This window comes from Tinamus guttatus, unplaced genomic scaffold, assembly GCF_059628265.1.
Source record: "Tinamus guttatus ecotype Peru unplaced genomic scaffold, ASM5962826v1 Tinamus_guttatus_pri_ptg000490l, whole genome shotgun sequence".
In the NCBI taxonomy this organism is placed as follows: domain Eukaryota; kingdom Metazoa; phylum Chordata; class Aves; order Tinamiformes; family Tinamidae; genus Tinamus; species Tinamus guttatus.
In genome coordinates, this window is record NW_028289024.1 from 543,189 (window position 1) to 571,037 (window position 27,849).

Genomic DNA, 27,849 nt, shown 5'->3' on the forward strand with positions numbered 1-27,849 from the left:
AAAAAGCTGAGATTAGAAAAGCCTCAAATGGATATCCTTATCTTAGCTATTTTACTTGGAATTTGACATTCAAGTCCCTGGAACGGTCTGGAAAACCTCAGCCATAAGGATCTGCTCAATGACACCCAGCATTATCCCTGATTTTGTGTGCGTGTGTGGATGTGTGAGTGTGCCATATGCATGTATCCCTGCAGCCTGCCAGAAACAATACTGATTCTTTGCACTTTCCTAGGAAAAAACAGACGAGTGATCTAGGGCACAAATTCCCCCTCTGCACCAGTTGTTATGATGGTGGTTGGCTTCCCATATAGCACCGTCCCCATGCTTAAATGTAAACCTATGTCTTTTACAGCAGACAGTCAAGGAGTGAAGATACTCGGCAGCATGTAAACTGGGAAGGTAAGTGGCAGCATGGCCCTGGAGTGCAAAAAATCCACCCAGAAGACTGAAAACATAACCCAAACTCCTTTTTGTTCAGGTACAGACATGCACACACACTAAAAATGTTTGACCCAATGCCAGCCTCAGCCCTAGCATCCCCAAACTCTTTTTCCATTTAAGTGCTAATTCGTAACAATGCCCTATCTGAGTGCTCCAAAATAGCTGGGTAGATGTCTTGTCCTTTTATAGCAGTGGCCCTATTGTAAGCCCTGGCATGTGACAGGTTGGGGAGTGACACAATGTGTGACTTTAAGAGACTGGACAGGGATAAAGCCTCGCGCTGCTGATTTCTCTTGCAGCAGCCACCTTTCTCCTGTCTGTCTGTCTGTCGGCTTCTCTTCCTCTGCAAAACAGCCCACCAGCATGCCCCCAAAGAAGCCTGAACCTAAGAAGCCTGAACCTAAGAAAGAAGAACCCAAACCAGCACCAAAACCAGCAGAACCAGAGCCCAAAAAAGAAGTCGAATTTAACCCAGCTTCTATCAAAGTATGTATGTCTTAACCCGGTACAGGAGGGAGCAGCGAGGGCTGGTGGGGCTTGGGTTGGTGATGGTCCTTCTGGCCATGGTACATTGAATGCTGATGACTCTGTCTGCAAATAGCACTTGGTTTTGGGCAGAGTGAGGGCAGAGGGGATTGACCAGTTTGTCCCTTCTTGTCTTCGAAGCGCAAATTCCATTTCTCGCAAGCGTCCCCGACCTCAACAGGAAACTTCAAGGTGCTGTGCAGAGTAGATTGCATGTAGATATCAAGAAGCCTGGCCTGGCTGATTATTAGCCAATGGGCAAGGCCATGTGCTGGGCTAGGAGTAGGCTCAGAGCGTGGTTTGGATCATCAGTGCCTGCTTGCAATGCACTAGGTAGACTTCACTGCAATAACACTCCCCATGGTTTTCCAGAAAAGCCCAATGGACTCTCAAAATGATGTGTGGGAGTGTGTTCTGGAGAGCAGAAACTCGGGCAAAAATCTAGACTTGAATGGCTCTCTCCTCCAAAGATTCCCCCAAGAGACATGAGCCCTCTCCTATTTTTTTTATATATCAGAAGAGTTTAAGAGTTTTCCCTCAAAGAATGAAGAGAAAGAGGTAGTATATTCTCACAAAAATACAACAATGAAATGGAATATCAGAAGCTAGCTTCTTGATTTATAAAAATGACATAGGTAAATAAAGATAAAAAAAATGACTTGTTCCATGAGCACGACTTGCTCTTTCTGCACCATACACATTCACAGGGAATTCCAGAAACCCCTGCATGCATCTTTAGGCATTTTCCATATGTACTTTAAATATTCATGACATGTAGACACTGTAAGGCATTATAAGATTTTTTTTTGCAAAAAGGATTCCTTCAAATTGGGGAAAAGAGAGGGAGCTCTGCAGCAAAGAAAATGGGTGACTCTGGGGTGAGACCTGGGGGACGCTTTTTTCTGTCTTGAACCATGAAAAACCTTCAGATTTTTCACTTTAAATGCAAAAGAGTAATTCTTTATTACTCTATCAAGAAGTAGAATTCAGTGTGCAAGGAATTAATTTTTGGCATAGTGTTTAGGCTACTGACGCCAGTGTTCATGCCGTGCTCTGAGAAAGGCTTCCTCTGTGACCTTGGGCAAGTGGTACGTGGTGGGATTCGGCTCTCTGTTCATGTCCCTGTACTTAAAATTCCTGCACTGTAAGAGGAGGAGAGGGCAATTGCAATAACCTCTTTTAGAGGACACAGCCACATTCATCTGGGACACTATGCTACTGTGGTATGAAGGCGGGGGGGCACTAAGTGCAGATAAGTTGTAATGAAAAAAAAAAAAAAAACTAAAGTCAACAGCAAAAATAAAACCTAGGAGCGCTCAAAAAAGGAAAATAGCTGAGCATACTTGTAGACACCACAGTTTCAAAATCATCAAATACATTTTTCTGCAAATAGGATTTGAAATCAATTCACTTCTGCATTTTTTTGAACTATTCATTCTGCACACTTCTCCATCCAAGTTATTACTTCTCCTTCCAGTGGAATTTAAAATTATGACTCTCCTAATGCTTTTAAAGTACTTCAAAATAAGTATTGAGTTTCTAAACAGTAAGTAAATCCAGTACTCCCATGGTTACATGTCTTGGTCTTTGTGGAGAACATTCTGTTGTGTGATACATGCAAAACTGGACAGGGAAAGTATTAGTAGATACATCATTTGGGTCTGGAGGGGTTTGCTTCCCTAAACTCATAGCAAAGAGAGATGATATTCTATAGATAAATATTCCTGGGAATTTTTCAATTAAATGTTTTGCATCAAAATTACATTTGTCAAAATTGAAGCTCTTTGTGCACAAGGGCTGGGTCTGGCAAATATACGGCTTCCTGTTTCATAAACCTAGCTCTGGTGGAGCGCAGGCCATCTGGTGTAGATCAGAATACCTCCCCAGATCATTGTACAACAGCTGAAAAAAATGCCTTAATGAGTTTTAAAATCCTTCAGACATCCCCTTTCAGCATTCCAGGATGAGACTGGTTTTTGTTTTCATGAAAAAGATAACACATAGTTAAAAACTGGAAAGAAAACAAACTTATACCAAAACAAAATGTTAAATATTATCGAAATGCAATGTTCTGATGGGAATGTCTTGAATTATAAACATTTTTTTTTTCTCAGACCTCATTATGCAATTTTATATTTGGTGTTTTTCACTTTTGCAATCCAATTTTAGTATAAAAAAATCCCAAAATAAAAACAATCATGTGAAAGAGAAAACGAATTCTGATTTTGTTTTCGTTGACTGTTATATTCTCTTTGCACAGTAATGGTCGAAAACTATATCAGATTTTTCCCGTTGTCTTTTTTCTTTGGCAGTTTCATGGTTAAGGTTGGGTCCTATGCTTGGTTCTCAGCTACAGTGGGTTAAGTGTGGCTTATACCCCCTTAAGTAATAGAGTTATTCTGAAGTTTTAACGTTATCTTCTGAAGTTTTAATGATACATATACATACACATCCCTACAGGATCTGGCCCAATACTTAGAAAGGTACAAAAGAGATTGGATAGAATTCAATACTGCTGGAAACTCACTGAAAAAAAAGTGTTTTTTTTTTTATTATCTGTATTGTATGGTTCAGCCTATGAGGAGTTTTTTTTTTTTTTTTTAAGAAAAAAGGTTTCATTAGAACTTTTCTTAAAACTCTTCCTTTTGAGGAAGAGATAGTCCTAAAAAGACTTTGGAAAAAAGGAGATGGTCTTTTTCCTATATCTAGCCTTTATTCCCAACTGCCTGTTGTCCTATAATAGTGGAAATACTTTGCCAGAAATAGACTTTGCTTTTGTGAAAAATAAAGTTGATGCTAGACAGAAGTAATCTTTTAATCTAATGGACATAGCAAATGGGATCAGCTCACCTAGCCTTTGTAAAGCTTCTCTCTGCCCCTAAACAGATTATCTGTAATCAGCAGAAAAGATCTCTCTTGAGCTTCAGCAGTGCTGGACACCTATAATGGGATCGAATCACCCTTAGAAGATGCCAATCTGTTTATTAAAGTGGGAAATGGGACAACTATTTGAGCACCAGCATTTCGGCTGCTAAAGTTAGCTGAGATGATGCGCATTCAAAGTCCAGTGAGTCCTGGCTATAAAAAAGGCCATATGGAGAGAGTTGGCCTGTGTGAGGACTTGGAAGGGATACCATGTACCACAGGCAGCTGTGCTTAATAACTGCGTTTACCTGGGTTGGCATTTGGGATGTTTATTGTAGCAGTATGCAGTCACATAGGTGCCTTGGGGGGAAAAACAGATAAATCAGTCTTATGGGGGGGAAAAAAAAAACAGGCATATTTCATTTTTGAGTTCCTTTGTGGAGGGACTCTGCTTTTCACAAAGAGTCTCAAAGCCCCTCTCTAAAATAACAATTATATTTATAAGAGCCCTGCTAGTAGGGATTGTTGGAGTGGTTTTACATGCCTATATGAAGCATTAATTCCAGGCTGAAGTGACTAAAATGATTAATTCAGAGGTAGATGGGAAGGCTTGAACACGGGAGAAAGCTGTATGAGTTAATGGCAGGTATATGGGTAAGAAGGTCTTAGAGTGGTGAATGACAGAGCAGGTGTTATTTTGTGGGTTAAAAAAAGAAAGAATTTTCCACTTGAGATGAATGGGTAATATGAAAAAAAGGAGTTGTTACAAAATTCAGATTACAGAAATAATTAATGTCTGAATGTGTAGGTGAGTGAGATGGGCCATTGTGGTCATGAACCGGAGGAGTTCCTGTATGGGAGAGGTGATCCCTGATCTCTAGGATCTTTGCAGGTGCACAAGATGTTTTGGGCACACCTTTGGAGGAGGATGTATGGTTTGTGTATCTGGATGTGTAGGGACACCAGCCTGTGTGTGAGTTGAGGGATGCATGTCTATACCATTATATATTTCTCAGTGCATTGATGCAGGGAGACAAATTAGGATCCCTTCCCTCTGGTGCGAAGACAATTGGAGCAGGATAAACTTGGCATACATCATGTTTGGCTTGGAAGATTTCCTGTGCCATGTGCTATAGATGTCCCTGCTGGAGCAGGGAGGTTGGACTAGATGATCGCTAGAGATCCCTACCAACCTCAACCATTCTGTCATTCTGTGATTCATGCCAGTTTCTAGCAAAATGTGTGGCCCGCTTGGAGACCTTTTAAGTCTGGCCAAGTCTTTCTTGAGGATGAAGTGGGAAGTCTCTACACTGGTGAGCCTCCAAAGATCAGATATCAGGACAGCCAAACATGACTACAGCATTGGTACAACCTTCCAGAGCCCTAGCACCTTTTTCTCTCTCCAACCTATTTTTTCCTTTGATTTCATTCCTCCCAGGTGTTCCATATTCCCACCGTCGTTGCCTTTATTATTATTGACCTATGGTGCATCACTTTTAGAGAGCAATTTCCCTCCCGTGCTCATATATCTGCTCGTTTCTGAAGTGAGCAGGAACCTGTAAGGTTCAAGTGAAGCCAAGCTGGGCCTTTTTCTCTCTCAGTGATTTGTTCATGAGATGCCCAAACACTGAGAAACTTGAGCAGAAAGCCCTTAAAGATGCAAAAATGACCGAAAGCTTTGCAAAAACAGCAGACTCCATTGCAATCCTGTGGGAGTCAGTGGGAAATTTGCCCCTATGATTTTTTTATGGAAGTTACCTCTGAGTCACTGTTCTTGCTGCAGACTGGTGCTCTGGCAAGGTGTGAAAACTTGTGTAAGCTTTGTGTGGTTTATTTTTCATTTAGCAAGCTGCAAAGGCCTTTTAGATATGTCCTTAAAAACTGCACTGGTCTGGTAGAATACCTTTAGGTGCTTAGAAGAAAAAAAAAAAATATATATATATATTCAATATAATAAGGGTAGGGACTCCTCTAACTTCAGAGGAAGATTTTAGATACCACCTGTTTTAGATACTAGATACCTGCCATACTTGGCCTACCCCAAATGGAAATATGGGGATGAGTAATGGAGGCCAAAGGCTCTCACATGAGCAGGTGGCATTTCATGCCACTTAGTGGCTGGTACTTGTTCCACAGGGCTTAAGTCCTGTTTAACCCTTTAGTCTCTTGTCCTGTATAGGGTTTTTGACCCATTCCTGCTCTATTAAGACCAAAGATTTTGGTTAGGGAGAAGGATTTGGGGGGAATTAGAAAAGAAAAAGAAAAGTGAGGTTCACCTGTCCTAATTCAGTTATCTTCAAGTTAAATAACTCAAGGCTAAGCTAGTCTATTTAGGCACCCATATGTGTCACTAAAGAGAAAGAAAGGTGCTTTTAGAAATTTGTTCATTTTTCCCCTGAGACAAGCTCCTAAGCTTCATCAAATGAAGTGCAAGTAAAGAAGAAGGTGCCCTGAGGTGTAGGAACATATAAACTATGATCTGGAGGCAGTTCAAGAGGCTTTGCCAGCTCATTTTTGTGCCCAGACTAACATTAATCCAAATAATTGGTGATTTGTACCATGGTGTATAGCTCTACCAACCACAATTTCTGCTAGCTGGGGGGTGTTTTACATGATATAGATATTGGCTGAATGTTAGTTGTTCTGCTCCAGACCCTGCTAATAGTCTAACACAAATGATGGAGTTATTCCAAAATCCTGGTTATGGCTGTCCATGGAGAATAGACCCTCAAGATGCTGGATCTGACCTATCTCTACCATGTTTGGAAGAAAGCCCCACATCCTCCCCATCCCTGGTCCCCATGGAGCTGTGGGGACCTGATTTTGCTTCTGGGAATGATCTGATCTGGGCCCTTCAAGCCATGGTGGGTTTTGATTTTTTGGGATGGGAGTGGGAAGGTAACTGTCCCACCATTTCCAAAGCCTTTCCAGCTATGAGGCTGAAGTCTTCAGCTACTGCAGATCTTTTCTCAGAAATTGGCACTCGAAATGGGCCACATTGCCCATAAAATCCCGTCGATGGTCATGCTTCAAACACCCCTTTAGCAATTTGCTCTGGTGCTTCTGGACAAGCCCCAGCAATAAGCATAATTGAAATGCCCAGCTGACACAACATCCCTCCAAAAGACAGCTCTGCTCTTTTATTCTGCTTTCTATTTATCACCGTCCACGTCATGCCAGCAGCACAGCACGTCCCCTGCCAAGCTCACCATTGTGGGGCAGCTTTTAATAGCAGAGAAAGCACCTTTCCCCCTCCTTTTCCTCTCTCCAGGGCAGCTGCTCCAGGTTGACATGAATTTGGCAGCTGTCTTCACAGGAATGGATCAGAGCCTGGAAGGGCAAAGGGTATTTTCAGCTTTGGGATCAACACTGGCCTTGAGCCAGCGGAGCTTTTCATCGGAGAGGGGATGCAGGATGCTGGCAACTTTCAGGGATAGGAGCATCCCCTGGAAGAAACATGTGGTCCAGAGATGCGTAGGTGGGTTTGAAAAGATAGGGATGGGGAAACAGGGAAAAAGGGATCAGGTTGGGATGAAAGAAAGGACTGCAAGACTGAAAAGCTGAAGGGGGAGGTTGTCTTTAGGAGAGACATTTGGTCCAACTTCTGGTTTTCCTGGAAGCGATCTTGATTCAGTCATACGATGTCTGTTTATGCCTCAGTTACCCCCTCGGGATCCATGTGATGGTAATAAGAGTTCTTCTCTCCCGGCTCTTTGGGATGTAAACAGGGGCTGCTCCTCGCCGGCTGCCTCTGCGCTTCCTAGCAAAATGAGTTGAAATGTTGAAGAAATAGTAATGCATTAAGCAAGAGCCTATCAAAATACAGCAAAAAAAAATGTTTATCTGCAGTGTAAGCTGCTCGTTCTTGATGCCAAAACCGAACAGCCCTGGAAGCTGCAGGAGATTTCCAGATGAGTTTTCTGGGCCAAAGAAAATCTGTCTATCTCTGAATGTCTCTCGTGTTTGTAGCACTGGGTGACGTTTCTTGTAAAAATACTTCTTTGGGAGAGATTTGAGGAGGGCGTTTGGTGACACCAGTGTGTTTTTGCATGTGTACACAGATTTTGCTAAGGATTCTTGAGGATTTAGGATTTTTGAAAAAAAAAAGTCTAAAAAAAGATAAAGAAAATTACCAGCCTTAGCTTTTCTATTTAATCATATATATATATATATATATATATATTTATCTGAAGTAGCTGTGGAGGATTCTTTCCTTCTTGCATAAAAAAGGCCCCAAATTTTTAGTGGTTGAACTCTTTTTTTTTTCAATTTGGGGCATTTTTTTCCCCTCAAAATTTTTAACTTGTTCAATGCATCCCTAAAATTCATAGTAGTAAGATTTTTTTAGTTCTTCTCAAACTTTTTTTTTTTTTAATACATGTATTTTTCTTTCAACTCTTCATTATACAGTTGAAAAAAAAACAAACCCTGAAAACAAAAATAAACAACCCCAAACCCTCTCCTGCCATGTTTGAAATTCATGGAGCCTAAACACTGGTCACCCAGGTCAGAGGGGTGTGGAGATGACAACATGTCAAGTTTTCTATGCTCTTCTCTATTATATATATATAAAATATATATATAGCTATATCTATGGCATACAAATATATGTATGATATATATATATTTTCTATTATAACAGTCTAAGTTTCAACATCACTGTTTCTTCAAGCCTGCACCCTTTTAAAGCAAAAAATCTGGAGCTTTCTGAGTGTGTTGCTGGATGGCTGCAAGCCAGGAGTGCAGAAGGATTATCTGAACATGGTTTTCTAGGGTTTGTCATGATCAGAAGATGCTTTCAGGAGAGGAAAGGAAGGACCTTCACTGAGTAGACCTTGGCCAAGACCAGCCCAATAACTGAGTTATTTTAAATCATGTGAAGTGATTCCTCATCAGCAAACCTGACTTTCATCTCCTTCCATAGTTTGTCTTGTAGACCTGCATTTGTCACTTCTTTTTCCTCACATTTACAGGGCACTCGTCTCTATGCAGAATCTCCCAGATGGCTTTTCACATGGGTGTAAAGCACAGAGAGGGCCTCTTGCCTTCATAATTTTGCAAGCCAAGAGCTGGATTCCAGAGGATTTGCACTGCCCTCAGCAGGCTGATTTTGAGGCACTTATTTTTCTGGTTCATTTTCTCTCCGGGGTGCTGGTCTCAGACAAATCAGAATGCGAGAGATTGTTTCTATTTTGCCAGGAAATGAACTCGGTTGAGTTTAGGAAGAGGGGAGATGAGAGCATGACAAGCACACCCTGTTTGGGCAGCTTCTGAGGTTTTCAAATGTGTCTGCTGCAGATCATGACCTAGAAAGCCCTTATGACAACACATCCTCCCACTGCAATTTATCTTCTGAGATTTTGGCCAGCGTGTTGGCTGCTTCTCCAAGACTCAGTGTGAATGTTGGTCTTGAGGGGCATGTTGATATGTCCACTGTTGCATGCAAGGTAGGTCTGCCTTGATTTACAGATGGGAACTAAGACACATGTCAACGTGCAGGTAGCATTTTATGGGCGTGTGTACCAGAAAATGAGTGGAAATGAGCGGAAAATGAGTGGAAATGAGTGAGAGCCACCTGAACCCGCAGCCTTATGATCTTTCCAACCAACCGTACTTCCCTGTCTGGCCTTTTGCTCTCAATTCCTTTTCCTCTTTCCAAACTGTCCCTTGATGAGCAGCAAGTTATTAAAAGCACACTCTGCCTATGGAGAGGCTCTGTAAGAAGATCTGCATTTCTCACATAGCTGCTAAACCTCAATCAATATGGTTTTAATCACCATTTGTGTAACGTGAAATAACTATTAAATTTAAATTAAATGCACAGCTTAGAGCCTGCAGAAAGCCCTGGCCAAAGTGCTAACTTTCCCCACGTTGCTGGAAAGACTGTAGAGAGGGATTATTTATTTCTCTAATAAACCAGACAAATCTTAACTTGGAAGAAGGAGGAAAAAAAAAAAAAAAAGTGAAAAGTAGCCATTGGAGAGATAGGGATAGGGAGATTCTTAGCAGAAACATAAACCTGTTGTTTTCCCCGGTTTTGGGGAATCACAGAATCACAGAATGGTTGAGGTTGGAAGGGGCCTCTAGAGATCATCTAGTTCAAGCCCCCTGCACAAGCAGGGTCACCTAGAGCACGTGGCACAGGGTGGCATCCAGGTGGATTTTGAAGATCTTCAGAGAAGGAAACCCCAGATGCCAGCATTTGGGCAGAGGACCCTGGTGCCCAAGTCCTGCTCGGGGTGATGATGGTTAAGGGCAGCAAATCTTTGGAGATACCCACTGACTTTGCATGGCCTACAGAAGACACCGCGGGCAAACACCCTCAAATATGCATGGCTGAAACTTAGACTACCAAATGAAGGAACCCTTCAACTTCCCTCTGGAAACCAAATATTTTGCATCCCCACAAATCCTTACCTTTCCTAAAACTGTGCTGGTTCTTAACGGTTTCACCCTAGATCTTTCTGACATTAGACAAATATTCGGTGCTTCCACCTCCATCCTCTCTCCTCACTCAGATGAGAGACTAAGCTTAGACTTCGTTGTAAGATTTCCAAGCAGCAAAATAACTGGTTAAAGCTCAGGCATTATTAAAACCAGCAACAACAAAGCAATGTCAAAGTGTATTTCCTAACAGTATTTTATATATATAAAGAAATATATTTATATTAAATGAGTTATATTTGTATAAATATATATAAAATATATCTGTATAAAATTATCATATGCTAGCCAGTGTAAAGATGTGGGAAGAAATATGGGAAAGGAAATTGGAGTAATATTAGTAGAGAAGCAATGCCAATATAATCCCCAATTTTTTTCCCCCTCCTAAGCAAATTTCCTTCTTGAGTTTAATGTAGTGTCTCGTAGTATGTGCACAACTCATTTGGCATCATTCCCTCCCCTCTCTCTCCTATCTGCAATCTGAATCCTAAAAAATAAAGCAGACAGGGAGAAGAGATACTTGGATAAGTGTCAATGGAAAGCATTATGCTACGTGCAGGGTATGTGGCCAGCTCTCGCAGCCCAGCTCCCATCGAGGAATTGTTTGCATCCTCAACTCTTAGACAGAGCTAGGAGTAATTGCCATCAATATCAGAGGCTCTGGAGAGTTTGGGATGCTTTTCTTTTTTTTTTTTTTCTTTTCTTTTTTTTTCTTTTTCCTTTTTTAATGTATGAATGCTAAGAATCAAGTCACTAAGGTATTCATGCTGTTTTATCCCAGTTGAATATCTTGGGCCCTGGTTTTCAAAGGCTTAGTGTGGATGCATGGTTGTGAATGTGTGGCTTGTGCTAATATATATTATACATGCATACATGAATATACATATTTATATAGAATATACATATTTTTATACTGTGTATACAATATATACAGTATACAATATATATTGTATACACATACATACATAAATAAAATGAATGGATGTGCACACATACCTATTTATGTAGCCATGTGCATATGTTCATATAAGCAAATATGCACATATGCATAGATGTACATATGGATGTACCAGCATCTTTCACTCGTGCATGCCTACATGCATCTCCTTCCCTATTTTATATACCCGCCTGGTGCATATATAAATATATATGGCCCACTGGAGCTGTGCCAGAACTGAAGACACAAACTGGCCAACAATGCAGCCAGCCCTGGCCCAGGCAAGGAGTGTGAAATGAAGCCCTTGACCCATTTGGAGGCAGCACATGCTCCATCCTGAGAAAGCCAGTGGGCTCCAGTGCTTTTATGCAGCTGGAGCCCGGAATAGTGTTGGTGATAATCAGCTGGCTGCGTTTTCTGCATGCAAAAAAACAGCCCCGTTTTTGCAAACCGGCCCATCCCCAACTGCAACGGCACCGGGGACAAACAAAATGAAGTAAGGCTTAGAGGGAACCCGGCTGCAGTTGGGAGCAGCCTGACAATAACCGCAGAATGCTTGCCAAAACACAAAAAAAAAAGGGAAAAAAAAAAAGAGATAAAACATTCACAAGGAAAATAGCTCAGGGTTTTCAGTGCTTGTGGTTAGTGCTGACTGATAGGTACCAGTTGCAGGCTGGCAGGGGGTAAAAATGTTCTTTCTCTTTGATTTACTGGTTCAAAAAAAACAAACCGATGCAACCCTTCGCCTCCTCTAGAGATGAAATGTCATCGCGTGTCACACTGCTCAGTGACCGCACTGCAGAAGCACTGGGAATTGCGTGCAGTTTGCAGCCTGCCTCTGGCATCATCATATCTGGGAGAGGACAGCCAGGAAAGAGCGGTGATGGGTCCAAAAGGGTCTTTGCTGCTGCAAATGTGCCCAAATCCTGGGCTTCCTGCCTCTCTTCCCAAGTGAAACTGACTTTTTGGGGTCTCCTTGCATTAAAACGCAGCCTGAGAAAGCAGTTGTGAATCAGAAGCGCTCGCTAATGTCACCCAATTTGGGGCCTTGGCACCATTCTAGTGGACCAAAAATGCAAAACAAAGCTCTGAAGCATCAGTTCCAATTGTGTTCTTCGGAAACCTCAGATTTGGCTTCTTTTTTTACATAAACAAACTTCACAGGGTGAATCAAGCAAAAGGTCCCCTGCAGACTGTAGTGAATCAAGAATAAAAGCTCCTAGGTGGTGATAAAGACTAAAAGACTGGAAGTGTTTTTTTTTTTTCTTCCCCCTTTTTTTTTTTTTGGCCTTTCTTCAGTCGAACACCTGAATTTTTTTAAAAAATGCAGGTTTTGAAGTTGCCATCACCCTGACCAGCCCTCTAGCCAGGGCTAAGCAGCGTGGTTGTTTGGAAAGAAGCACGAGTGCTCAGGCTACTCTGTGAAGCAAAAGCAGAGAAATCCCAGCTGCCGGCGCATTATTGAGGTGAACCTTTGGAAAAGGCAGCCTAATCCCTGTATTTTTTTGTTCTCCAAGGCAGTTGCAGGGTGAGCGGTGTGACATTTAGAATATTGCTGCTGTGACTGATGTCACTATCTGCACATGCATGGGGAAGGACTGTGCAAGGAGCACAGGGATGGAGGTCGGCGTTATCCTGTGTCTGGGATGACTGCTATGCCTTGGACCAGGACCACACTGGGAATGGTGAAGGCTGCAATGCAGATGGTGGAGAAATAAAACTTGGGCAGTGACGTCTGCATCGCATTGATGGGACAAATGCTCTGTGGGGTTGGGACAACATACATCTCACGTTGGCTTAAAATTTTCTCTGCAAGATACCAAAGCTCTTGCATGCATGGGACCTCTTTGAGGATGAGTGAGAACTTCAGCTCCAATATGTAAAACCCTCTTCCAGCTCCAGAAAATTTGGGGTTGCAGGGACATTTTTACTACATCTTGCCCCAGACCTGGGCAACCAAGAGCCCCACACGGTCTCCACTGCTAACACAACCGACATATCACTCAGCGACCTGGAAGAGTTATGCAACTCTGTCATTCAAGACCAAAATTAGCTCAGCAAAGGGTAGTTGTTTTTAGGCTTGGTAGGAGAATGAAAATATTAGAAGGATCAGCTTGAATTTTCAGGATGAGGTTTCAATGACACAGAAAAGCCCACAAAAATTCTTTTTTGGCAACTTGGGATGGTTTTGTTCAGTCTGAGAAGAGTTGTTTTTTGGTACGCTTCGGGGTGATCTAATATGGAGGGAGTGGGGTTCTTTAAATCAAATTTACATGAAAAATATCACTTCAATATAAAAATATTTGAATTAAAAGAAAGAACAGAAGGAAAACTCAACAGTATTTACAAGAGAAAGCAGCTGATTTTGGAAAGTCAATGGGAAATGATTTTCTGTAAGCATAACAAGAGTAATAACAATAATAACTAATAATACTAGTATCTCCTTTTTTTTTCCTTATTTTTTCTTTATTTTTTATTTTATTTTATTTTTTCTCGATGAAGCTACTTACTGAATTACAAAAGTGTTTGACTTTTCCTTACGCACTTTCCAGTATGTCATATGCAGGAAATACACTGCCTGGTGACTAATGTTCCCTGCTCAGTTTGAGCTCTTCTGGCTTAGTGTGACCTGAACCCAAGGGGCCCAACTCTACTGCTGATACAGAGTCCTCCTGTTCCTGTGCATATTGGGGTGAGATCTGGGATGTTTTTTCTGGTTAGCACCCAAGCAGTGTGAAACCCATAAGCTCCCAAGAAGAGTTGTAATGAAGTCTCCTTGGGGACCTTGGGGTCATCCTTTGCATTCTCCTCGTCCCCTTCAGAGATCCCAGGAGCCAGCGACTCCTTACATCAGACAAACAGCACAGGCAATGTCTGACCTCCGCTATACCATAGGCTCCCATCTAGAGTTTTACAGAGGATTTTTTAAACATTTTTTTTCAATGATTTCTTCAATGGCTGCAAACATCTGAACAAACATCTGCTGGTGAGGCCTGTGAAGGGAGGTTGCTGCAGAGAAAATGGGAAGCCAATTGTCAGTAAATGATTGGAGAACTCAAAACTGTTGCTACAGGGAGAACAGTCAGTCTACAAAGTGTTTTATATTTCTGGTGCTGATCCTTGCCAGGAACCATCTCAGTTCTCCATAGTGGCTGTCTCATTCCCTTGTCGAAGCTGTGGAATTTCCCCTTGTGCTCTGGAAAATTATGGCAACACATTCCCCATCCAAGAAAGGGAGATATCAATTTATGGGCTGCAGCCCTGCCAGAGCTGGGAAAACACCAAGGTTTAAAAGCAGTTCTGGGCTCCTTCAGTCCCCGAAGGTATTAAGAAGAAAGAAGGAAGCAAGGGAATGCAAAGTCCTGCTTGTGAGGACTTTCACCCAGTGTTCTGACTCAGACTGAGGGCACAGAGCATCGGTGCCAACCCGCTCTGAAGACCATGCTGCTCTAAACCTACTCCCTAGAGATTTGTCAGGCTATGATTCCCTGCCAAGCAGACTTGTGGCTGAGTAGATTTACTCTGAGATATTGAAGTTCAGAGTCATGTTGCAACCTCTTCCTTGGAGAAGGTACCTTGTAGGTTCTTCAGATCCATCTCAGTCTGATTCTTCACGGTTCTTCATCCATTGTCTTTACCATTATGCCCCACCTGAGAACATTCCATGGAGGTGACTCTGAGACCCAACCAGTTGGGAATGACCTACTGAGATCCAACCAACTCTAAGACCAGACCAGAGAGAGGTTCTCACACAAGACTTTTACACTCAGTTCTTGGGGAAAAAGGTGAATCAAAAGCCACAACATGGCAGGGCTGGTCCAACATTATTCGAGACCAAAGTTCAAGGGACTTTGGGATCTGCAGTCCCTAAATTATTCTAAAGTTATAAGAAATGGTGATGTACTGCTGTATTTCTTCATACCTTAGGAAACCCAAATAAAAGAAAGTCACCAAGGGACCAGCTTCTGGCTGCTTAGAGTGCAGGTTGATAAGAAAGTGTTTTTGTGTTTCTCTGTGTAGCAACATCATCTGCCTGACCTTGATGGAGACTTTGCCTTAGTTTCCCCATCTTGAAATACAGCCTTATTTTTTTGAATAAAAAGCTTCACTGGTTTTGCTGAACATAATTGTTCATTTGTATCTTAACTTCACTTTCACTATTGGTGTAATTAAACACTGCAAAAAACACAAACAGTTCAGTGTTCTGTTTGACTCAGTCCCTTCAAAATATATTTTCTGCCATTTCTGCCATAAGAGAGATTGGTCATTTCAAGCCAAGTTGAAGTAATTCTTTTTTTTTTTTTTTCTCTCCTAAAAATATAAGGTAGCAGCAGTGTCTTGTGCCTGGGCTTCTATTTTCTGCAATGTCAGTGTGTTTTAGCTGGTGCTCATGAAGTCCAGGTTGTGCAACATGTAGTGTCATGAGTCACAGCCTATGTCTTTTTCAAATGTCTGCTTGCTGTACAGTGTCTTCCTACCATCAGATCTTGAGCTGAACTAGAAATAACCCAAAAGTGTCTCAAGCAGTTCCAGTAATAAAATGTAGATGTAGCAAAAGAGATTGAGAGGGCAGAAGGTTTGGGAAGTAATGAGCGACTATGAGGGTGATGGAGATGATTGGGACTTGATACACCCATGGGCAGTGGAGGAGCTTACGTGCATCCCAGTTGTTTTGCACAGAAAGTGATGGAGATGGGACTCTATTAATAGGTTTGAAAATATCTTTGTAGGGCAGGTGGGAGAAAGCTTGTGGAATACAAATGCAGTCTTAACACAGTGATACTGATTTTGATGCCCTTCTGGGCCTCTTTCCATCTGCTGCATTTCTGCTTCCTAAATCGTCTCTGAATAAAACTCATTTCCTTCTCCAAAACTATCCCTGTGGTGGCTGAGGGAAAATTGCACTGTTTGTAAGACTGATGTCATAGAGTACTATGAAAAAAAAAATAAAAAGAGAGAGAGAATATTGTTTCCATTCTGGGGTGCACTTGCTTACATTGTCCAAATGCTTCCCCCCACATAACCTCCTGGCCAGCAACAGTTTTATTAATAGGACTCCTTTCAGCCTAAGTTACGACTGTCTTATCACACAGGGTGTTACGTGCTTGGCTGAGATATTATGGTTTTGTAAAGAGCAAAAATTCCCTGGGATAAGAAGCTGCGAAAGGCATAACAGCTCTAAGGGGTGCATCTCTCCAGGTCTTTCTTGAATGCAACCAGCACAATGCCACCATAATTTAGGCAAGGGAACAGTAGCAAGAGAGCCACATCTGACACCACTGCCAAGCCAGGTGATAATCCCTGGAAGCCAAGATTGCTAAAACAGCAGGGAAGTTGGCATAACACTTCCCATTTGCTATGGAAAGTATTTTACGGAGAAGCCTAGTGTCTGCAAGGACACAGCACAGTGTATATAGCAGAGTCGGCTCATCAGGGCAAAGTAAAGGAGGCAAGTGCTTGCCCTGGGTGCCTGCCCTGCTGCCCTCCTGGGCAGTTGCCCCCTTGCTCTTCCCTCTTAGAGGTGGATCTAGTCTTATGTGCTCCGTGCTGTTCTGAGAGAGAGGGGAAGTGAAACAAAACCCCAACCGCCTTTAATCTAAATATGTCCCGGAGGCAGCGCTCATCCCACTCGCCTTCAATAATACCTTGTGGCCGGGTAAATGATGACTCGGCTCTCCCTCCAGTTTCATGGTGGTATGTATGGAGAAAATAGCAGCAGCTGCCACCCACACATCTGTGCTGCTTTTCTGAGAGGAAGCCCTGCCTGGGCGGTAGGTCTGGTCAAACTGCCTTTCCAGCTGTCGTGCAGAGTCCCCCACGTTTTTGTAAGGGCCGTGATTAGAGGTGAGGCACGTTCAGGCTTTCAGCCCAAGCCTCCCCTTTGATCTGGCCGTGGGAATTTGCAGTCATCCTATTTTGCTCTGGATTGGTTTCTCCTGGCCTGCCATCTGCCAAAGGGCAAGCTCAGGCTCTGTGGGTGGGATTCACCAGGTTGGAAAAGGACATCTGCATCTGGGCTGGTTACCCAAGCTCCTTTTATTGTCCCACTCATTGGAGATAAGGCCACTATTCAGCTGTAAGAGTGAGGAACCACATCCCTCACTGTGCTCTGAGCCTGCATCCTGCTACCTTTGCTTGATATCTCCTAGTTCTTGTGCTGGAAAAGACTGTGGAAAGTAGATCCAAATCTGTCTTCAGATAATCCCCTTTCAACCAAGCAACCTAAGATTTACCATGGTGCTGCCATAATAGTCTCAGGGAGGGGCATCAATGGCATGATGAGCATGGGATGGGATAGGGGAAAGAGAATACAGTAGGGACATGGGAGCAACAGAGGAATGGGCAAAGAACATCTGCAGCCTTGTGGTGGGGACAGAGGTGGGGTTAGCTGAAAAGGGGAGGTGGAGGAGAAAAGGAGAGGCATCTACAGTCCCCATAAAATATTTTTGTGGGGCTTTTTGGGTCACTGTATTCTCTTCTGTGAACATCATGAACACTCAGTATGATAACACAGAGATTAACATAAAAATTTTATTTATTTATTTATTTATTTATTTTGAAAAATAATCTCTTTTTTTACCTGGCTGCTATTATTTCTGTTTTCTAGGTTGAATTCACTGCTGATCAGATTGAAGGTGAGGAAGATCCGTTTCTCTTCTCTGCACAGTAAATACCATCATGGGGAGGTGCTAGCAAATGTTGATGTGGACACTAGTGCAATATTTAGTGCTCTTTTGAGCAGATTGTAATTTAATTCATGCTCTTGCCATGCTGTCTAATTTTATGAGTGCCTACAAGACCTCTGGATCCCTTCTGAGATCTTAAATCACTGAACAATCATATTATATTACGGGATCATCTGTCGTTATTGTGTACTAGGGAAAGAAAACAGAGAAAGAAGTGATATTATGAAGCACTCATAAAAAAACAGTCAGGGCCTGTGATATGAACATGATCAGCTATCTTTCTATATTAACAACACCTGATAATATATTTCCTTGGGTTCTAAACAAAAAGTAAGCCCTGGTAGTCATTGCTACAGCAGGAGGATCATTTGCTTTACCCACACGGACAGAAACAAGATCGTTGTACACGAGTAGGTGGGAATCTAAGTCTCTTCCTCATATCATCCTAGAACCAGGTTGCAATGGCAATGTTTGATGCATATAGTCCCTGAGCTCTCTCAGCTCTGTCTTGACCCTGCAAATAATCTTCTGAAGGGTGAGGGGAATTTTCATTTGCTCTAATTAAACCAGAATCAAACAGTATCCTCCTCCATCACTGCTTCAAACACTATTGAGATGGTCAAGGGGAAAGTCATGCAGTGCAGAGATTCAACCCATGTAAAGCATATTTCTTTCATTATAGGCAATACCAGGTCCATTCTGACAATGAGAGGAAAGTAAAAAAAAATTAAAAACCCTCAGTACAAACATATATACATCTTTAAAAAAGTTTACTAACAAAATACAAACAGAACATCTTCCAGTCCTGTCTTTGAGATTTTTTTCCTTATATTCAATCAGTTTTGTGACAATCTCCAGGGAAGAGAAAATAATGAAAGTAATGATTTTTTTTTTTTGAAACAGAAACATCAATTTCCGTTTCTGAACCTTTTGTCCCAACCAAGAAGACTGATACTGAAACCTCATACATGTTGTCCTGGGAACAATACCCACTGCAGCTGCCCTCTTTTTTCTCAATTGGCAAGCTGTTTTTTTTTTTTTTTTACTTTAGTGATAATTGATAGATGGGTTGAACATCTGACATAATTTTTCTTTGGTGTTCAAAAGCTTGGCAGAGCTTGGCAGAGCCTATCAAAGTTGTATAAGAAAATGCGTTAACTAAAACAGATGAAAAAAATTAACAGACCACCAAACCTGGTGACTGGTTCAAGACCCACTGCAAGGCTTTAGAGTTTGTCTTCTAACAACAGATCCAAAGATGACTCATGATTTGAGTCAATTGCTTGTTTCAGTGAATCTACTCCTTGCTAGTTCCAAAGCTGTGAGAAAACCATAGGAAAGGCCCACTTTTGAGCCACACACCTTTGAACTGTTCCAGGAACAAAGGGCAGATAGAATGTCTTTGGGAATAAATAGGGCTCATCTTGTTTCTGTGCCTTGTTCTTTCCTCTCTCCCTCCCAACTTGAGATAGCCCAAGTGGGGATATCAGAGAATTGGGAAAGGAAGGCATATTCAAGCTGTGTGGATGCTTGCCTGGTCATCGGCCAGACTAGGCTAAAAAATGGCCAATTCACACCAATGCCAGGGCTGCCCTATGGAGTAGAGGACCTGGAGATGATCTAAACTATCTCTAGAAGCAGCAAATTGTGTCTATCTTCCTTCTTTACAACAGCTGCCTTCTGGTCTATCTGCCCTTGTTGCATACTAGGAGCAGAGGTGGTAATCCTGGATTTGTGGAACAGAATTTCCCTGAAATATCAAAGAAAATACTACGGGGTAGCAAATATCATGCGTGTGGGAAATACTACGACGCTTCCATGTTTGTCACAGCAGAATAGCAGAAAGTTATGCTGTGGGCCAGCACTGTGGCAAGACAGTAAACCCATGCAAAGTTCATCCCATGGATAGTTCATCAGCCCTATCATCTTTTGGAAGGATAGTCTAATGAGGACTGGGCAGAAAAACATAGTCCTTTCACTTCCTTGCTATCTTTCTTCGGCTCTTCAGGTCTTTTTGTGTTCTCTGCTACTTCACCTGATCTTTAGAATGTTCTCAGGTTCTTAGATGAGTAGGTAGATAGATAGATACAGACAAATAGATAGTGGATAGATACACTTAGCTGGAGCTTAGACAAACCAGGAGCAGAATCATGACTGCTTCATGGTCCAGGGTTATCTCTGGGATTCTCACTGGCACAGGCTGTCCTCTATACTTGTGACCACGGGTTAAACTTTGCCAGTATAAAAACGTGGATGATCAGTAATCCAGTGTTTGAGACTATTTTACTTTGCATTAAAAACATTGATTAGAGACCAGCGCTACTTGCCAAGACATGAGAGCTGGGACTCACAGGAGTTCTGGATTAATATGTCTTGTAATATGTCTTAATATGTCTTATAGATTTTCTCCTTCCCATTCTCTCCTCTCTCTCACAAACTTCCAAGACTGTCAACTTGCTTTTGGTTTTCAAATTAACCTGTTGTTTTCTGGGTTCTTTTACAGATATTTCAGTCTTAGTATTGCTAGTTTGCCAAACTCTCTATTTCAGAAAGCCACAACAAGATCAAGATCACCTGCCATACCTTTTTTTATGCAGAAGAAAAATAAAACAGACATGTAATTGTAATAATCACCTCTCTCTTTTTCTCCCTTTCACCACTGACCTAGCTGCTTCCCTGTTTTGGGGCTATTTATTAATTCCATCCTATGTGTCAGATACCCCTTGCAAAAGAAAAACTTTGCTGTGCCAGACTCATTTCCCTGCCTGGATAGAAGGGAATGTAATGCCTGTAATGCCAGCCCCCAAAATGTTAATCTCAGAGGGGGAAGAATGAAGCCATGTGTTACACACCCATCTTTTCATGTTCTTCAGCCTTGACCGCAAATGAAATTCTTTAGTGGTAGCAATGTATATTTATGAAACTGGATTTCTGGCCCTTCTCTCCCTCCTTTCATGGCTGAGGAGAAGAACACGAGCTGTTCAAGATGGGAAGATAGGTAGCAATTAGTCATATGAAAATATACACTGCTCCTGCCAGTGGTTTAACGGCTAGCAGAAGGACAAGGAGGCCATAGCCACTTTGGTTTCATTGCTTTGGTGGAAACTTGCATTAAACCATCAGATGCCCAAAAGAATCAAAAATAGTCTGTTTCTGAACATTGACAAAATGGACCTTCCAACCCACAGGCCTACGCTCTGATGAGAGATGGCTAAATATACATTAAGAGAGAGAGAGAGAGAGGAAAATGTAAGTTGTCAGTGTCTATCATGAACTGTGAGCCTTTAGGAGATGGTATGAAGGGTGTTCAGGTCTTGGCGTACATATGTGACAGGCAATGGTGTAGCTCTGGGAGGTAGATGGACTTCCCCTCCACCTGGGATGCTGAGACCCCTAGGAAAGGAATGGATGAGAGGACATCCAGATGTGGGACTCTTGCCCACTCCGGTCCACAGGGAGCCCATGGAAATCCACTATTGCCCTCTGCTGGGGATGGTATGTGGGATCTGGCTGGTCAGGGAGGAGGCAGAGAGAGACAGGCCAGCAGGGAGAGAAAGAAAGATGGAAAACAAGATACAATGCAGAGAAGAAAACAAGGAAAGCATTAGTTAACCCATAATGAGAAAGTGAATTGAAAATGTTGGATGAAGAAGGAAACGAGTAAGGTATAATGGAATGATAAAGATGAAAAGGGAGAATCAAAAAAGGACAAGAGGCAGAGAGAGTAAAATTGGAAGAAGGAAGGAGAAAGGGAAACATGCCAAGGGGAAGAAAGAAAAAATGAAAAGGAATTATAATAAAGGAGAGGAGAAGGTATTAAGAGGGAAAAAGTGGAGAAAATCTGGAAGGCAGAATGAATAAATCAGGATCTAGGGAAGAAAGATAGCCTTGCTCTGTCTGGTGGGTGGGAAAGAATCAGATACAGCAGGAAAGTAACAGCAGGACAACATGATTGAGTCGGGGATTCACAGCTTTATCGCCAAAGATATATTTATGATCAATTCCAGATACATGCAATGTGTTCAGTAAAGGTCTTCCCCTCCTCACATTAAGTGGTCTTAGAAGATATAGAAGTGAGGGATCCACTCCCATGGCAATACTATTGTCAAAATATTACTACCAGCATTTTGTAGGGGACACCCGCTCTGACAAGAGGAAAGATGAGGATAGTTCATAAAGATGTAGGAGAGAGGAGCTGCCTGCCTTGCAAGGAGAAGAGCTCTCTCTGCTCGGGAGTAAAGAGGAAATCAGGTAGATGGGAAACCATTTGGTGGAATTGATGTATATCTACACATGGGATCTGGTTGATGTTGGTAGCTGTTGGCATAGCAAAGATGACTTCTCCAGATGCAGTTTGATTTGGTGCTAGGGGAAAAAATATATATATATGTTGGAGGATCCTTCTAGGTCCTTCTAGATCTCTTCCTTGAAACTCTTAATTTTGACTACCTTTTAATTAAAAGGCTTTCTGCACACTTTCACTCTCCCCTGCCAATAGACTATTTGTTGTGCGATCCTTCCAGTAGACAATCATGGCTTGTCTTGTTACCTGCTAATGGAAACGCTCCTCTCTCTTGGTGGATTGAGTAAGTGCTCTCTAAAAGTTAAACGATCAATACAATATCCAGCACGCTAATGAACAGAACAGCTATTGACTTCTATGCCATCATGAGAGCTCTTGCTGAGCTGGAAAGCTTTCAAGGTCAACCATTTGGATGAAGTTTTCTGTATGTCCTGATGCAAGCCGAGCCGGAAATACCACAAAAAGAGCATTTGACCTATGCGATTCCACTCCCCGATTGAAATGGAAAATGTAAGGGAGGAGGAATACAAACATTGCAGATAACAGCAACAAAAAAGCTCATCAAACTTTTCCCAAACTGCAAAATAAAGGGGTTAGGCTGAGTTAATTAGAATGAAGGTCTGGGTTGTTTTGACTTTATCCGACGGAGTATGATATACATTTCTTTCTTTCCATTTTTCTCTTTTTGTCTTCCAGAATTTAAGGAAGCGTTCTCACTCTTTGACCGAACTCCAAAATCTGAGATGAAAATCACATATGCACAATGTGGAGATGTTTTGAGAGCTTTGGGGCAGAATCCAACCCAAGCTGAGGTCCTGAAGGTGCTTGGCAGACCCAAACCAGAAGGTTGGTGACCTCCTCCATGTTTGTTTTGAAAAGCAGCACTCCAAGAATTACTGGTCAGGCCAAGAAGATAAGATCCGTATTTTCTGATGGAAAAAATTACTGTGAAGTGACTGAGGACTGAGGAACACCCCCCTGCAAATTTCCGGCAGAATCATAGTTTGGGAAAAACTTATCTTCAGTCAGTACAATTGACTCAGATTTAGGAGAATGAATTCTTTTAATAGCCCTGTGTTTCAGTGTATTTTGCAGTGACAATTTCTTACCTTTTAAATTTTTAACGATTGCTAGGCATTCACTTGTATTTAGTAAAGACTCAGATTTTTTGAAGGTGTCCACTGCAACAGAGGGATAGACTGAACCTGAAGACTCAACTTGCTCTCCAAAAATACCTATCAGAGGGTCTGTAGTTGCAGTGGAATCTCCCTTAAAATTTTGCCAGAAACTCAGAACAAAGGAAAGCTCTTCTAGACCACCTCTACATTGAAGCATTTCCTAGATGACTTCCCTTACCCTTATTTTCATTTAGGCTAACAGGAACTGAGAACTAGGCCTTCGTTCAACAACTGTGGTATCTCCTGATATGATAATGAAACAGTGGCAGATGGAATAATAGCCAAGAAGTAGCTAGAATGCCCTTGAAAAGTAAGAATTTAGGGAAAAGGGATACAAAACCCCAGTCCTGCCAGGGTAAGGAGGTTTCCCTATTTACTGCAAAGTTCCTCTCCCATTTTTTTAGCATCTCTGCAAATAAAAGCAGACTTCATCCCAAAAATGATCTCCCCTTAGTCTCTGTCTTCTGCTTAGTTTCTTCTTTTTACAACACCTCAAATACCCTTGGGACTCTAACAGTAGTTGCTTTCCTTGACATTTGCACGGGTCAGACACAAGACAGTTACAGATTCAGATCAGTCTATTCAAAAACATACTACTCTCTCTTTCCCAGAGCTCTTGTTCCCACTCTGACTGGATGTTTCTCCATCTGTACATCCAATATTCCTATGTTCTGAATATTTCCTTTAGCTGGCATTTTTGACCAGAGTCAAAAGACCAGAGTTTTGACCACTTTTGACCAAAGTTCTCCTAACCACCAATCCTCTGTGGATGCCCCGTGGTTAATTCTCAGATGTCCTGGAGAAAACCCAAACTTTTGTTTCAATCTGTGTCTTTGCAGAAATGAACTCTAAGATGCTCGACTTTGAGACCTTCCTGCCTATGCTCCAGCATATTGCCAAGACAAAAGACACTGGCACCTACGAGGACTTTGTGGAGGGTCTGCGCGTGTTCGACAAGGAGGGGAATGGAACTGTGATGGGGGCTGAGCTCCGCCACGTTTTGGCTACACTGGGTAAGGTCAGCCTTTCCTCATGCAATGCCCTCAGTGAAGTCTTTCCCATACAACACACAGCATGCTGGGTGATGTAAAGCCCCTTTATGGAGAGAATGATCGGGCAAGACTGACAATTTCTTTATTAATGTAGCTAAAGACTTACAACACCAACACTGTCTTTTCTCCTCCCACCCTTTTCCCCTTTCTTTCTTCTGTCCTTGTTTCAGCATTTCACTTCTCCAGTAAATACTGTATTTCTCTTAACAAGAGTATTATAAATACAGTGGGAAACCCAATTCTCTCTTCAGTATTTGCCTTCAATTTTTCAAGCAAAGCTTTAAGATAAGGCACGTTTCTGTTAGTCATTTGTTTAGCAGAAATATGTCTGAAATGGATGAACTCTATTTTAAAAGGAGGAATCAATATTTTTGCCTCCTCTCAAATTCTGACTGGAGAAGTTCAGTGTTTCACAGAGAGTGATGACAGTAGCATGAATGTTGGACAAAAAAATTGGCTGTAATTTAATGACAGGTTTCCAGTTTGGATCATAAGGCACTGACATTTTGTCATCTGAATCCAGTAAGCATTTCTCAAGATCAGCCTTTTCTACTACTGCTTGTCTGCTGTTACAAAAAGTGAAATTTGATGTAGGCCAAAGGATTCCAGAGATGGGTTTTGACCTGGGATATTGTTTCCAAAATCCAAATCTTTCATGCTCAGGGATTTCAGTTACATGACACATCCATCTCTATTAATGACGCATGAAAAATAAGGAAAACAATGTTAAGTACCTGTTTTCACTGATGCTATTGGATCAGTCTGGGGATCAAATCCAGTAAGGACACACACACAAAGTCAGGCCTCAAGAACCATCTAACCTTATTCTAGCCAAAGAAACCACACCGTTCAGTTTTGTGACTCTCACTGTACTATCAAAAACACTTTTGTATTTGCCCTTTTGTTTCCAGTAACCCAGACCAATGCACGTCAATGACTGATTTGCAAGCACTTATAAGCAGTACTTACATCCAAAGAGTTAGCACTGCTATTTAGATTGGTATTCCTAAACACCGGCCAAATCCTAGACACAGCCAAGAACTCTGTAAATTGGCACACTTTTCTATTTGCTTTTCAAAAATGCAGTTGAATTGTCACAGGCTCACTGATGACTTGCCTCTGTGTATAAGTCAGAGACAAAAAAAGTGGAATAATGTAACTAGCAGAGTGCACTAGATACTATTTTTTTTAATGATTACAATTGACATCACCTTAACATTTATCCCATTCATTTCTGGAAGGGAATTCATCGCATCCTAATATCCTTGTGAAGCATAAGGGGCTGGATTGATGTCTCTGCCTTAGAGGCAGAGGTACCTAACATCTAAATAATTCAATTAAATGGATCACATCAAAAGCAGAGTTCCTAAGTTTGGTCTTAGAATTTTCCAGAACCTGAAGCTCTGAGCTGAAACAAAGAAGCAAACTTCAGGGTGACCTAACAGAGAGTTTGCTTGGTGAGGACTGGGTCAAAAGTGACTAAAGTCTCCATGTTTGGCACTTAAAGTGAGCTTATTCTTAGAAAAATGACTATGTGAACATGATACCATGTGGGTTTCCTTGTTTATTCTTTCTTCATGGTTTTCAGATCAAATTTTCTTAGTTTGCAAGTTGCAAAGTCACTTTCCTAGCAGTCAGCACCACAAATTGAACAGAAGAGCAAGTCTTTCTCTTTCCTCTCTTTCTTCTCTTTGGTATTCTTTGTTACTCATTGCTTATAAAATTCTTAAAAAAGAGAAAAAAAAAAGAGGAAAAAAATGAAAAATATCACATACTAAGGTACTGAACAGACATTTTGCTTTTCCTTGCAGGTGAGAGGTTGACTGAAGAGGAAGTTGATAAACTAATGGCTGGTCAGGAAGATGCCAATGGTTGTATCAACTATGAAGGTAAGTAGGAGCAGCGGTCTGTGCTTGAAGAATTTGTTCCAACTATTCCATGAATTCCAAGGAATATCTTACTCTGAAGGATCAGAATATGAACTTTTTGCAAGTTTTAGAGCAATCCAGATTCTTTAATCTCCCTGAAACTCCTTAATTGTAATAAGGTAATTTGCACTTCCCACAGGAGATATTGGCCATGAGTCTTTCAAAGATGCTAGTTAGGTCATTCTTATGTTGCTTCACATCATTAATTTTATTTTTGATTTATTTTTACTACGTACACCCATGGTTTCTGGTCTCCCGAAAAAGCAAAAGATGCTTATTAGGGAAATCTTTCATGGAAATCATTCTTTTACTTAAAAAAAACCCACAGAATCACAGAAATGACCTAAAAGAGTTACCTCTAGGATCCTCACTGGAGTCCTAAGAATCCTACAAGCGCTGAGCAAAAATGCCCAGTCCGTTCCATTAATGTTGTGGAAATTCAGAGGAAAAGGAGAGGGCTGTGAGTAAATGGACCACAGTTTTCTGAGGTATTTTGCAAACTTGCAAACTTTTGTCTCTTCAGGAATATCAGAAGATGCTTTTAGAGATCTTGAACACATATTATCATGCACAGCTGTCCTTCTTTGAAGGTGATCTTGTTAGCTAGTGACTGACTTCTGTATTATTTTCACTTAAAATGTTATGATTGGTCTTCTTCTACTTTCAAATGCTATTCTGGGCTCAGAAAAATCCTTCTTCCCTGTAGTTTATTGATAGGAACCTATAGATTTAGCCAAACTACATGATGCCTGAATTTATGAGAAATTCAGAGAAATTCATGGTATAGAGGATCAATGAGAAAGCGAAAGTAGGGAAAGGCAGTCTGGTATGCCAGGGGTAAGGAGTAAGGAAGGTATGGATTGACAAAAGTGTGTGTTTATTTCCACTGCCTACCTAGACTGATGGCCACACTGCACTGCATAAATATTATTTAAGGATTTCTAATAGTTTTAGCACTGAAACGCTTGGAGTCTTATTACAAAATGACATTGTCTTCATTGCATCAGGCTGGACGAGAAGAATGAATTTAAAGAACAGTCAAGCTGAACAGAGATACTGAGACATTGCTGAGTTTAATGAAGGGAAATCAATAAATGATCCTTCTGTTTCTATTCTTTCCAGCTTTTGTGAAGCATATCATGGCCAACTGAATACTAGGTAAGTCCCTTCTCTCTTCCTTGCGTACGGTATTATTTTGGTTTTGATTCCTGAGATCCGCTCAGGACAATTTTCAGCAGGATGTGAAAGGAAAGGAGTAAGTAAAGCATTATCTTTGTCCTACTCAGTGCACAGCAAATGAATGATCTTACTGAAACCGCCTGGTGATTCTGGATGTCTTTATCTTCTGGAGTCCAACAGAGTGTATAAGGCTTTGATTTCCAAAGAGCAAATGCTCATTCCTCTTTGATAACTGGAAAAGCCCAAGGATGAACATTTTGAATCCCCACTTGCAGGTCTGCTCCTAAAAAGCAAGAAGATGGAAGAGAGTT

At 41.6% G+C, this 27,849-nt stretch overlaps 1 protein-coding gene across 1 annotated transcript; it reads left to right on the forward strand.

The window, feature by feature from the left end:
• Positions 1–792: 792 nt before the first annotated feature.
• Positions 793–27,510, forward strand: MYL3 (myosin light chain 3). The gene is made up of 6 exons (XM_010213234.2): positions 793–927; positions 17,820–17,847; positions 22,898–23,047; positions 24,219–24,392; positions 26,243–26,320; positions 27,482–27,510. The coding sequence occupies exons 1-6, from the start codon at positions 805–807 to the stop codon at positions 27,508–27,510; spliced, it is 582 nt and encodes a 193-aa protein (XP_010211536.1). The 5' UTR covers positions 793–804.
• Positions 27,511–27,849: the final 339 nt, after the last annotated feature.

Bases quoted from the DNA above. Each gene is read 5' to 3' on its own strand.
- MYL3 (XM_010213234.2), top strand. From the start codon at position 805: ATGCCCCCAAAGAAGCCTGAACCTAAGAAGCCTGAACCTAAGAAAGAA. The intron at 23,048-24,218 runs GTTGGTGACCTC...GTGTCTTTGCAG, and splicing joins TGGCAGACCCAAACCAGAAG to AAATGAACTCTAAGATGCTC. The intron at 24,393-26,242 runs GTAAGGTCAGCC...TTTTCCTTGCAG, and splicing joins CCACGTTTTGGCTACACTGG to GTGAGAGGTTGACTGAAGAG.